The following is a 13,077-nucleotide window of genomic DNA, read 5'->3' as shown; positions in this document are numbered from 1 at the left end:
TAGCCTTTCAATAAATAATTTAACTCTCACATTAAGCCTCACACGTGCCAACGCGTGCTTAACTAGTTATTTGTCTAAAGATGCCTTATCCACTAGTGATTAAAATGCTAATACCAAAAGAACAACCGGCTAATTTGTCTTCACCCATTTCACCGTCCATCACAGAATATGCTCAAACGCTGACCATTCATCAATTCAAACCCCAACACTCCCACTCTGGCTAACGGCCTAACGTCACTCACTCCCACAAAACGACAACTCACCCAATTCAGCTCATGTGTTCTCAATCCCACCACGCTTACCACTTTCTCACGCACTTTCTTCTCCACTATCTTTCCTTCCACCGGAATTCAATCCAGAGTCGACAAACAAAAGTGGGGTTGTGAATTCTGATCATATTTTTAATTTGACCGCCGTCCGTTCGACGAAATGTCTCAGTGGGGTTGTGTTTCCGCGGCCAACTTGGGCTGGCAAAAAACAAGCGCCGCCGTGGATGGTCGGAACGGAGGGAACATGCCCAGATGCTGTTTCTATCTGGGTTCGCAGAAGATGGACTCTTTGGCTTTTGGGTATGGAGAATTTTTGGCTCGCGGGTCGAGAATTTCGTCTTCTCGGGCTGTTGGTAGAAGACAGAAGAAGGGTGTTTCGTTTTCGCCATTGAAGGTTTGTTGGTGTGTTCTTGATTGTTTTCTTGTTTCTTGAAAATTTTGTGGTTATGTTGCTTTGGCTTGTGGAACAGGTAGTTTGTGTGGATTATCCAAGGCCCGAGCTGGACAACACTGTTAACTTCTTAGAAGCTGCTTCCTTGTCTGCCTCTTTTCGTAGCTCTCCTCGTCCGGCTAAACCTTTGAAAGTCGTGATTGCTGGTGCAGGTAGACAATAGTTTGAGCATTTCTCTGTTTTAAAATCTTAATTTTACGCAGTATAGTGATGAGTGTATAATGATTGGCAAAGGTGTAACATATAGAAACAGGAGTAACATGTCAGTTATTCTATGTAACGATCTGCAAATCTAGTTGAAAAACTGCAACAGTGTGGTTTTTTGTTTTTTGTTTTTTGGTCACAGACTAGTGATACATTTTTTCAACATGGTTATTGCATCAATTATGTTGCACTTTTTACTTCTACATGTTACGATGTAGGACATTCAATGCGGAGGGCCATAGAATACCCTGATTTTCTTGACTGTTCTTGTTGTCAGAATTTTCTCTAAGTTCCCTGTTTCTTCTCTCTCTCTATCTCTTCTCTCTTTTTTTTTATTTTATTTTTTTTTATTTTAGGCTAAATCCCTGTTTGGTGTTTGATACTGCATGGTTAATGCTAAATTTGTGGAATCCATTTGGCAGTGTATATAGAGGTAGGGTGTGGTTTTTTTTTATGCAATGGCATCATAGAGAAAATTTTCTAGGTAGGTTTTCTACGTGGGATTGTTCTTTGAGCGAATTCTTTGTGAGAGAACATCTCTTAGCAGGACTTTCTTTGCTTTGGCTTTTGAATAATTGACTGCTGTGTTATTTATTCGTTTAGTCTTATGTTTCAGCTTTAGTTATTGGAGTCCACAATCTTCTGTATTTATGTTAATGATTCACTGCGATTCTGTTCTGAATAATAAGTAACAGAATTTATAGTTTGTTCATACACGTCAAAGACTTTAATACGTGATTTTTTATTTCTGTGGTCTGCTGCTAAGCATTTTCCAAATTATTGTAGGTTTGGCCGGTTTATGTACTGCAAAATACTTGGCAGATGCAGGTCATAAACCTCTATTACTGGAAGCCAGAGATGTTTTAGGTGGAAAGGTTTTTAAACTAATCTGGTTTATCCAATTTTAACAGCAAACTGGTGCTTTTTATGTTACTCATTGTTCACTTGGTAATTGGTGCTGAACATTTTGAACACTGTCACTTTTAGGCTCCTTTTGTAGACCTCTATCGTATTATGTTTATTAAATTAAGTCATGGAACAAGGAATTAGTCATGAGTTCTGAAGTAAAGATACTGAATGGATTAATTCTAGCACATGACCAATAATATAATTAATAGTGAACTAGTTTAGCGCAAGGCAATAAAAATTATTTACCCCCAAAGCATAATGAGAATTGCACCTGCTCGAAAGGCTCAAAGAGGTTTTTGTTAATTTGGAATCTTCCTTTTCTCTTGTTGGGTTGTTCCAAAATAGTTAAAAGTGAAAAAGGTTTTTGCTAATTTGGGATCTTCTTCTTTTCTAGGTGGCAGCATGGAAAGACGATGATGGAGATTGGTATGAGACAGGGTTACATATATTCTGTAAGTTGAATGCATTTTTTTTTTTTTTTTTATTTTATACTTATAATTTCCTAGTGTTATAATTTCTAATTGTGGACCTTTGGGTTCTTTTAAATGGCTTCCATGCAAGATTATTTAAATTATTTGCCCATCAGGTTAGGAAATTGCTCCTTTGTTGATTAGCTTGAACTTTTAGTACTTATTTTACTTTTTATTTGTATCGTCTAGTTGGAGCTTACCCAAATTTGCAGAACTTGTTTGGAGAGCTTGGAATTGATGATCGGTTACAATGGAAAGAGCATTCTATGATATTTGCAATGCCTAACAAACCTGGAGAGTTCAGCCGATTTGATTTCCCTGAAGTGCTGCCAGCACCCTTAAATGGTAAGAACTAAGAAATACGTCATTGCCTTTACTATTTCCTTATCTTTTTTTCGCAACAGATTTGGTTTTTCTCCTTTTAGAAATTAAACTAAGATTTTGAAATAGTTGTAGTAGTTGGTCGCTTGTGCACATAATGAAGTCTTAATGTATCTAGTTGATCCAAATCTTGCTATTCCTGGAGTTTCTATTGCTTGAGCTAGATATATGTGACAGTAACAAAAAAACTCCATCTGTCTAATGGCCAAACAACTCTAAGCCAAAGACTGTAAATTCTGTGAATATCATTATACCTGTAGGTATTTTTTCATGTACATACTGTATTTCAGGTATTTTTCATGATGTATGTGCTTTCCCTAGTTGCAGCATGAAATGCATCCTTTCATGGCTGTGCAGCAGTTTGTTTCTCACTTGGGAGGACTGCTTGTCATCTAAGTTGTTGATATTAGTTTTTCTTTTCTCTAATAAGTTTTTAGTTTCCTAAACAATTTTCATATAATGGTATGTGAATGTTAGGAATATGGGCCATCTTAAGGAACAATGAGATGCTGACATGGCCAGAGAAAGTCAAGTTTGCAATCGGACTGCTGCCAGCAATACTTGGTGGCCAGCCTTATGTTGAAGCACAAGATGGTTTAACCGTTAAAGAATGGATGATAAAACAGGTATGGTGGTTTGAGGATGAGGAGAGGGGATAGTAAATAACAGTAGTTACTATGCTTGCCATGATGGTTTTTATTTATTTATGCATGTTCCCTTTCTCTATTTGTTGCTCTAATGTGTATTCTACCAATCGTGGTGGATATTTTGCAAGTATGAAGAGCAGGTGATGACATAATTGTTGTTGTTGGTGTTGTTTTTTTTTTTTTTTTGGTCCAGGGCATACCTGATCGCGTAACTGATGAGGTGTTTATTGCCATGTCAAAGGCCCTAAACTTTATCAACCCTGATGAACTTTCAATGCAGTGTATATTGATTGCGTTAAACCGTTTTCTTCAGGTATGGTTCTTCTTACCATAATGTTTGCACAAAATATTACCCATCTCATCTAGATCAACACTTGTAAAGGAAAAGTAAAATAATCATTATTCATACAGCATGCATGATGTTGATGGAATTGGAACTGTTTTCATACCAACACATAGAAACTAATAAAGGAACCTAGATCTTAAGTTTGAATAACTAAACTTACAACTGCAGAATTAATAACATTTCTGGCGATTTAGATCAAGTCGTCTAACAGACTGAGATTTGAGGAATTGGATAGGTATAATATACTGATGCGCGAATGTTGATATTGCTACAACTTTCCACCTCTGCAAGGATTGTTTTGTCTTTGCATTTTATAATTTTCAACCTTTCCATGTTCTTTTAATACATTTATAAATGTGTTTGTGCGTGCGCATGTGTGTGTGTGTGTTGAGTGAAGCATTTGAAAGCAGAATAGGTGAAGCCAAGATATTGCCAAGTGCATTCTTTCTAGAAGATCTACAACGACTTTTTCTTTTTTTTTTTCTTTTTTTATAAGTTGCATGGGGTGTATATACTATGGAATGCATCTTCCTTACCACACCATAATAATTTAGGGTAATACATCAACAGGAGAAGCATGGTTCCAAGATGGCCTTCTTGGATGGGAATCCACCAGAGAGACTCTGTATGCCGATAGTTGAGCATATCCAGTCATTGGGTGGTGAAGTCGAGCTTAATTCACGGATACAAAAGATTGACCTAAATGATGATGGAACAGTAAAGAGATTCTTACTAACTAATGGAAGTGCGATAGAAGGGGATGTATACGTTTTTGCGACTCCAGGTATAGAACTCACTTTCCTTTCAAATAATAAAGTTCAAATGAAACTCAGAGTGTTAATTTTGCTAATTCTTTGAATAACTTTGCTCCAAACAGTTGATATCCTAAAGCTTTTATTGCCCGACAACTGGAAAGAGATTCCATATTTCAAGAAATTGGAGAAATTAGTTGGAGTTCCCGTTATCAATGTTCACATATGGTTAGTGATGGATGCTGACACACTCTCTCTCTCTGTCTTGCGCGCGCACGCGCACACTCACGCATGCACGCGCACAAGCACCAGAATCTAATCACACTTAAGTATTTTAATAAATTCTCATTAGACAATGAAGTCCTTGATCACGCATGGGTGGAATTCAGAAGTTAAAAGGTTCTATTCACAACTTACCAAATATGTGTTGTAGATTTAATTTTCAACTAATTTGCCTAGAAATTACCAGAAATGAAAAAGTCGAATCATTTAAAGAGTCAATTGCGATTATTAGACTTTGGTTATATATTTCTTAAAGGATTAGGGAAAGCTATTTGAGGCTTTTCCTTCAAGCTATTATTTGGGGTCTAAAGATGAATTATTCTTTGCTACTAATCACTCTCCAAAGCTATTATACAACGATGCAAAAAGTGCCTTTTCTATTGTGGGATGTGAGATTACGCTATTTTCATTTTTATTTTTATTATTATTTCACTTCTTGTAGTTTCATGATCTGGTGGCAATAAAAGTTGTCTTCAATTGCAGGTTTGACAGAAAATTGAAGAACACATATGATCACCTGCTTTTCAGCAGGTCCTTCTTCTACTTTGTTTTATTTTTATGCTATCCTTTTGAGTTGTTTACTTTTTAATTACTCAACCTCATCAAAAGACATTGCACCATTGTTTGCTTAAAATTATATCCTAATCATTTTCCGAGCCTTCCTGATTCAAAATCTTATTGCTTTTGATCAAATTTTCTGAAACTGACTATAAAATCATGTGTTCTGCTCCCAGTGTTGCAAATGGACTGCATATGTGTTTCTGATGCTTCTGGCATCTGATTGCATGTGATTATAGACGTGTCCTTTTTTTTTTCCTTTTTTTTCATGTGCTATTCATATTCAGTTCTGTATGTTAACTTCTTTTTACCGTGCAGAAGTCCTCTCCTAAGTGTCTATGCCGATATGTCAGTAACGTGTAAGGTAACTACTGTTTATTGCTAATATCCATGCTAAATTTGGTAGAAATTTGTTACTTTACTCGTTGAAAAGAAAAGAAGCAAAAATTAAGACAAATGAGGATTTACTAGGCTAATCATCTCCTTTCATTTTCTTTCCCCAACTTTGTAATGGTACTGTTTTCTTGTTCATTGCAGGAATATTACAGTCCAAACCAGTCTATGCTGGAGTTAGTTTTTGCACCAGCTGAAGAATGGATTTCATGTAGTGACTCAGAAATTATTGATGCTACAATGAAGGAACTTGCTAAGCTCTTTCCTGATGAAATAGCGGCAGATCAGAGTAAAGCAAAAATTTTGAAATACCATGTTGTAAAAACACCAAGGTTTGACACAATAGCCAATAATTTAAACTATTTCTTTCCTGCTATTTCCGTTCACTAAAGGAAAAATCTGTCTGAAAAAGTCCCATGAGTTTATTTATTTATTTATTTTTAATATAATAAGCAGCCTTCTATTGATAATACCCAATTACAAGAAAGGAGGACAAGAAGTCCACCAAAACAAGAAAAACAAAAAGAAAAATGGAAGTCAAAATAAGACAAAAACTCCAAAACGAAACTACAAAACAAATTACAAATAACCGTACTTCCTCATTACATGTTTCCAATCGACCTACTTTGATGTTACTGTGTTGTATTCTTAGACCTACTTATTTTTTATTTTGCTATCAGGATTTCTCATCCTCTTTCCTTGTAATTGATGACTATCAGTAAAAGGTTTTTCTTATAAAAAAAAAAGAAATTTACATCTTTCCAATAGAGAACTATGAACGAAAACAGTGCCCTTTGATGGAAAGAAAATATGAATAAGATTTTGGGTATTACTATTAGTAGTCGGGTTACTCCATTTCTCTTTCTGAATTCAGTTTTATTATCATCTCAGGTCTGTTTACAAAACTGTTCCAGATTGTGAACCTTGTCGTCCGTTGCAAAGATCTCCTATAGAAGGCTTCTATTTAGCAGGCGACTACACAAAACAGAAGTATTTGGCTTCAATGGAGGGTGCTGTTCTCTCAGGGAAGTTTTGTGCACAGTCAATTGTACAGGTAATTTCTAGGGAAAAAACCAGAAATACTATGTGGACTAAAAATCAAAATTTTGGATAGCTTTCTTAAATCATAAAGATAAGGAAATTGGTAGTTTTTATTTCAGCTATTGTTAGAAGTTGGGCTCCTTTTGTCAGGGTCCTTCTGGGCATCGTAGAGGGAGAAGCTCTTCCCTATCTAGAATTCTAATAGGCTAGATTCTTGGTCTTTTTCATAGATGATTATTCCTCGATAAAATGAGGTACAAACACTTTGATCAAGATTTTAGAACGAAATACAAAAGTATTCATTTTTAAATTAGATGACTCTGGGAGAGAGATTGGGATTCCTGAGAGAAACAGAGTTCGCAGTTTTTCCAATACAAGTGGAGCTAGGATGCGCGGCATGGTTGTGCATACAAGTCATCAAAGCTCTGATCAATGGCTAGGAGGGAGGATTCAGAAGGTTTTACAGAGGGACGGGCTACAAGCTGATAATAGAATGCAACAGGAACAAAGGGGGCGACTTCATGAAAATTTCGAAGATAAAGAATGGTGGAATAAGAAATATAGTAATTCCAGGGGAGTATGCTTTTCAAGGTTGGGAAAAGTTTAGAGGCTGTCTCCAGAGCTTTTTCAACAGGAGAAATAACCAAGAAGCTGAAGAGAGCTATGGAAGGAAAGAAAATCCAGGAGACAAGAGGGGAGTAAAGAACATGAATGGAGAAAAGAAAGTAGAGGAAAACTAGCAAACTCACTATTGTCAAAGCAAGAGTTTGCACCCCCAACAACACTGAAATCTTTGGAAGATGGTGGTTGTAGTTTTCAGAAAAAGATTCGACATGCAATGGGAAGTTGTCAAAGGATTAATGGAAAGTAGATTGGGCAGGTCTATCGAGGTATTTCCCATGGCAGCTGACAGGGCAGTTTCATGGTTTTGGGATGAAAAGGAGAGGAATTCTCTGATAACAGAAAAAAATCTGTCTCATATTGGAGCCATCATAGCCAGCATCCAACTGTGGAGCATGTACTCTTGATGGGATTATGTCCAAATTGAAGCAAGAAATAGCTGGATTGGTATTGAAGGCCTACCATTGAATCTGTGGTACGAAGACCCAGTCAAAATCGCTCCAAAATCAGCCCTAACGACTCTTGAATTCACGAGACCCAGCCCCCAAATTGCCGAAATCGGAACCTATCCCGCCGGAGTTGCTAACCCCAACCCTAGTCACGTGAAGATAGGAACCAATTGGACTGGAATCATGAAACCCAGTCCCGTAGACACCCGATTCTGCTGTGACTCTGCAAGAATCTTCAAAATCGACGCTTAAAACAGGTTGCGTCTCCTTCGTCAATGATTTCTGACATTGCTCCGCCGCGATTCTCCACTCAGACGCCAGCATTGCTTCCCTGACCTCCACCGTCGACGACTTTGCTCTCGCTGATGCTGCCCAGAATAGCCTCTATTCTTCCATCATCTTTCGAATTTGAGCAAAAGTTTCCCTAACTTCTCTAACTTCCCCAGTTCCCTTAATCACTGATTCGTGAATTTCTCTAATTTCTTTCTCTAACTCATCCAACCTTCCGTCGAATTCCTCTTCAGCCATGCCCAGAAAAGTATGCTCTGATACCAAAATGATAGACTCTGGCCCTTTCTTACAAGAAGGGAAACAAAAGATTGAACTAAAAAACTTTATTGATCTGAGAACTTAAGAAAGAGTACAAGTAAAGTCCAGTAATTCGAGAGACTGGTTACTCTCCCCTGCTTGGAGACTCTCCAAGACTCTTTTTCCCTAAAACAACCCACTGATCAGATTCCCCACATTTATATCTAAACCCCTTATTTAAACTACTAACCTACTCTAACCAACTGCTAATCCAAATTTAACAAACTACTAACTTCTCTAACCAATTAACAAGTTCCTATTAGTTTCGGAGCTAATTTCTATTCTGGAGGGTTTCCATCTCATTGATGTTCTGCAGGATAGAAGAGTGTGGGTTCCAGCCCCAAACGGGTCATTTTGGGTTCGCTCTTATGTTCCGTTGCTGATAGGCATGCTTCACCCTTTTTCTTTATATAATAGCATATGGAATACCCGAGTTCCTTCTAAACTTCAGGTTTTCTGTTGGCTTATTGTCGTTGAGAAACTGAATGCTCACGATTTGATGCAGCCAAGGAGCCCTTTTATCTCGATTTCACCAGGATGTTGCATTCTATGTAGGAACGAGGGGGAACCGGCCAACCATCTGTTTTTACACCGCTCTTAATTCTTTTCAAGTGTGGTTGTTTTTCTTGAAGGAATTTGGTCTGGTGTGGGCAATGCCTAAATCTTGCCTAGAGCTTATTGAATTATCTCCTCGCTCTCATTCTAGTCTTAGGGGCAGAATTCTGTGGAAAGTCGCCATTTTAGCAGTTTTCTAGGGCATTTGGCTAGAGAGAAATGGTAGATTATTCGAAGAGCATATGGAAGGGAGTTCTGTCCTATGGGATAAAATTAAGCTTTGGTTCTGTACTTGGGTTTATAGAGATAAGGCTCTAGTTTGTTTCACTGGTTTAGTTCAGTTTAACTCAGTTTGAACGATGAGCACAGTTTGAATTCATGTTTGGTAAGCACACAGTTCGAATTATATTCCTTGTTTGAACTGAGTTAAACTGTCCAATTTAGACTTTAAATCCCCCCTTAAGTTTGACTGTTCAAAGAATTTTGCAACAGTTAAAAGTTTCCACACTCTGCTTTTCACACCTACCAAACATAAATTCAAATTTTATTCCCTGTTCAGATGAAAATTTTAATTGCACATCCAACACCAATTCGAACTACAATTTAAACCATACAGTTTAAGTTCTGTTCAATTAAAAAAGTTCAAATCATCAAAATTCAAACCAGCGAACCAAACGGGGGCAAAGAGTTTGGTAGGCCAATTTTTTCAGATTTGGTTAGGAATTGGGGTCCTTTCTTTAATTTCAATTCCGTGGCTTTAGTTATTGTGTCTTTTGATTGGTGATTCTGGTTCAGATTTGTCACTGTGAGGAAAACTCTTCCTCTGCTTGTACTTTTCTACTTTTTCTTAAGTTCTGTTTCACTAAAAAATAAACAACTGACATTCAAATAACAAAGAGAAAACAAAAGGCCATAATGGCATTCCAATTATTTAGAATGATATAAATAATAGGCTTACACAAAACCATAGCAAAACGTGTACTTTTCTCTACTTTTTCTCTATTGTCACTCTAGTATTAGTATGTCATGAAATTTAACTTTCTTTTTTTTTTTTTTTAAATCTTTCCCCCGAGTCCACTTGACCCAAACATCCTAGAAGAACCAGTGGTTCTCGTGTACTATTTTCTCATTATTTCTGTCATACTTCATTCGATTGAAATCTCGGCAGTGACTAGAATGAGAACCTTTCCTACAACTGGCATAAGAAATCGACTTTGTTGCCTCCAGAAAAGTCCATGTTTATATTTGGTTCAATGTTTAGCTATGATTTCTTCGTTTTTCTTGAATTAGTTCTTTGGTAATGGGTATTGTTCGATAGAAAACTCTTGAACAGTGCCGAAAAAAGAAAAAGAGAGAGAGAGAGTAAATGGTGACTTTTTATTGCAGTGAAAAGGAGCAGAGGGAAAGGTTTTAATCAGTTTGGAAATAAAAGAAAGAATGAGCTTGATGACGAAAAATAAGATTCGATAATAATAACAAAACATTAAAAGTCTTTATAACGTGCCTAGCATTTAGCCCCTTGTGATAATATATATGCAGGATTATGAGTTGCTTGCTGCTCGTGGTCAAAGAAGTTTGGCGAAGGCTGGAAGTTGGTAACTATAACCCTTGATTCAGCTGGCGAAGTCTGCTGTTACAGTGGAGCATTATATTAGTATGGGTTACTGCTTGTGAATGAGGTTTCTTCGCAAGGCAACATATGGAGGTACAAACTTGTTTTAGCACTTTGCTTGTGCATATCTTCAAGTAAGGAAGCATACCGTTGGCCATTCCTTGTTTCTGCCGATATAATAGTCATTTTTCTGAACTGTACAGTAATCTTTTTGACACACCTCTTTTGTACTAATTGTTTGAATGCTTAATGTGAGTAAACGCTTGCATAGTTGGAAATATTGGTTATTTGATGTCATGGGGCCCTTCATTTTTAAGATATGAAGAGAAGAAATCAGTGTTTTGTTGAACGTAGAGTATTCTTAGGAATCCAGTTTTTCATGTCTTAAAAGCAAGTGAAAATAACTGCTTAGTAATTTGATCTTGATAGCCTCCAAGGATATTACTGTCCATTATAAGATACAATAATTCTCACTCAGAATAGGGTGTTGCTCATTTGTGTCTTATCAGTGGATATATGATGTAGGGAGTTCTAAATATAGGTAATCGTTTTTTATATTTTATTGTCGTTTGCTCTAGTTTTTTAATTTAGCTTTAGTTTTGTTATTAGTAGCCGTTTATCTTAGTTGTTATTTTATTATCGCTTTCTATGTGAGCTATAAATAGCGACTTAGTAATCATATTAGGAGACTTTGAATATTTGAGAATTGAATACTAGACTCGAGTTTTCTCTCCAATTTGGGGGTATTTCCTATTTGAGAATCCTCCGTCCAGGTTGGGCCGGTAAAATCCTATTATTTCTCCATTCCGCTGCATCAATATAGATAGATGTAGCAGGGTATAATATATAATGGCATGCGAAGGTTGAAAGGTTGAGCTAGAACAAGGAATCTGTCTTTACAATTACAATAAATTTAAAAAGTTGTAACGAAGAAGGAATTCATTCATCTCAGATCATCTTTTAAGAATCATTGTTACATAAAATATACTCCCTGTTACCGTATAGGACTGTAGAAAACTCCTATACACATTTTATACTGTGTTGATTAAAAGATTAGTGTAAATTTTATTTTTACCCTCCGAACTTTAATTACTATGTCATCTTGCTTTCTGAACTTTAAAAAGTGATACGCACACCCTTCGAATTTTTAAACGTTAACGAAAACACCCCTTCTGTTACATTCCGTCCATTTAATACTGAGGCGGCATACTTAAACAATAAAAAAATAATCTAAAAATCTTAATTTGCTCTAAAATAGCCCCTAATAAATCAACTAACCATGTTACTCTGCTGGTACATTCAAGGAGATGATTATTAGGCTAGCAAATACCATATTTAACACGTAATATGTATACAGTACAAAGCAATATTCATCTTCTTCTTGGCTTTATAGAGCCGTGTGGTGGCTCTATGTCCTCACTTTGGGATTTGTGTGACCCTTCAACTTGTTTTTATCTAGGATCATTTTTAGTTTGGTAATTCGAGTTTTTAATTTGAGTTGAGATGTGATTTTATGTGAAACTTTTTTATGTAATAAAAAAATTAAATGTGATTATTTTTTTAAATTTTTTATTATAATAAAATTTAAATTCTAAATTTAAATCAATAAAACGGACCACTTTTCTTCTAATTGGATTTAAAGGGTACGCAAATGTAAAAAAGTTTCTTGCCAACACGTCACTTTGCTTTTTAACCACGCCTGAAATATAGTAGGAGTGGAGTGCTGCCGATCGACGAGGAATGGAGTTTATCATCGTTCAGTGATTCAAAATCGAGGGTGTGATTGAATTTGTTTGAAGAATTGATGAGCTTCTATGGATGATTTTCTCATCTTATTTTCGTTTTTTTTTTTTTTTCTTTTTTTTTGCCGCCCTTTTTCACTGAAGAAAGGCTGAAGAAATTTACAAGGCAAAAGGACAGGTAATGATTAAAAAAAAAAAAGTTTCGATAAGCTATTGGCAGGGAGATTCAGATGTTCTCTAATAAATTAAAAGTGTTTTTTTTTTCTTTTTCTAATTTTCTTTTATTTCTTCACTTGATCACATGATACTTCATAGGAAGGCTTTGTCATATGCTGCAAAGAACGTTGAGTATTATTATGGAATTTTCACGTACTAGCCAACAAGATAATTCTTTCTGCGCTAGATAATCATTTAGTGAACCAAGATAAACATGTAGAATATCCATTCATGAATATCAGAGCCTATTTGGGGATTTTCTCAAAGACTTTTGAGATCACGACACATGTCACATAACGAAATTGGAATAAGGTACTAAAACCCAAGTCGAATGTGTTAACTAAACCGCAGACTGAATCCTATCTCGATTGAGAGAGGACGTGACCTTGACTGAAGTGGACTGACTGAGACTGAGATCGAGAGCGAGAGCGAGGTCGACAGAGAACTCCGATGCTAAGAAGGCAACATAGACCAAGATTGAGGGAGATAGCGGGGATGACTTGTATTAGAAGGAGAATCTTCGTACAGTGGCACACACCCCACTATCATCTTTAATAAATGCGTTCAATCCGGGTATGACACTTGTAAAGG

General features: G+C 36.4%; 1 protein-coding gene across 1 annotated transcript; it reads left to right on the top strand.

Moving 5' to 3' along the window:
- Nucleotides 1-209: 209 nt before the first annotated feature.
- On the top strand, nucleotides 210-10,881 carry LOC21393372 (15-cis-phytoene desaturase, chloroplastic/chromoplastic). The gene is made up of 14 exons (XM_024168652.1): nucleotides 210-663; nucleotides 740-872; nucleotides 1,711-1,799; nucleotides 2,228-2,285; nucleotides 2,493-2,648; nucleotides 3,162-3,310; nucleotides 3,525-3,644; nucleotides 4,248-4,461; nucleotides 4,555-4,657; nucleotides 5,195-5,242; nucleotides 5,588-5,633; nucleotides 5,807-5,994; nucleotides 6,554-6,716; nucleotides 10,456-10,881. Exons 1-14 carry the CDS (start codon nucleotides 430-432, stop codon nucleotides 10,513-10,515), a joined length of 1,761 nt encoding a protein of 586 aa, XP_024024420.1. The 5' UTR covers nucleotides 210-429; the 3' UTR covers nucleotides 10,516-10,881.
- Nucleotides 10,882-13,077: the final 2,196 nt, after the last annotated feature.

This window comes from Morus notabilis, unplaced genomic scaffold, assembly GCF_000414095.1.
Source record: "Morus notabilis unplaced genomic scaffold, ASM41409v2 Scaffold837, whole genome shotgun sequence".
Taxonomy (NCBI): Eukaryota; Viridiplantae; Streptophyta; class Magnoliopsida; order Rosales; family Moraceae; genus Morus; species Morus notabilis.
This window is presented reverse-complemented; position numbering and strand designations above follow the sequence as displayed.

Coding starts and splice junctions, on each gene's coding strand:
- LOC21393372 (XM_024168652.1), top strand. CDS start 430: ATGTCTCAGTGGGGTTGTGTTTCCGCGGCCAACTTGGGCTGGCAAAAA. Junction 2,286..2,492: donor GACAGGGTTACATATATTCT/GTAAGTTGAATG, acceptor TGTATCGTCTAG/TTGGAGCTTACCCAAATTTG. Junction 4,462..4,554: donor ATACGTTTTTGCGACTCCAG/GTATAGAACTCA, acceptor TGCTCCAAACAG/TTGATATCCTAAAGCTTTTA.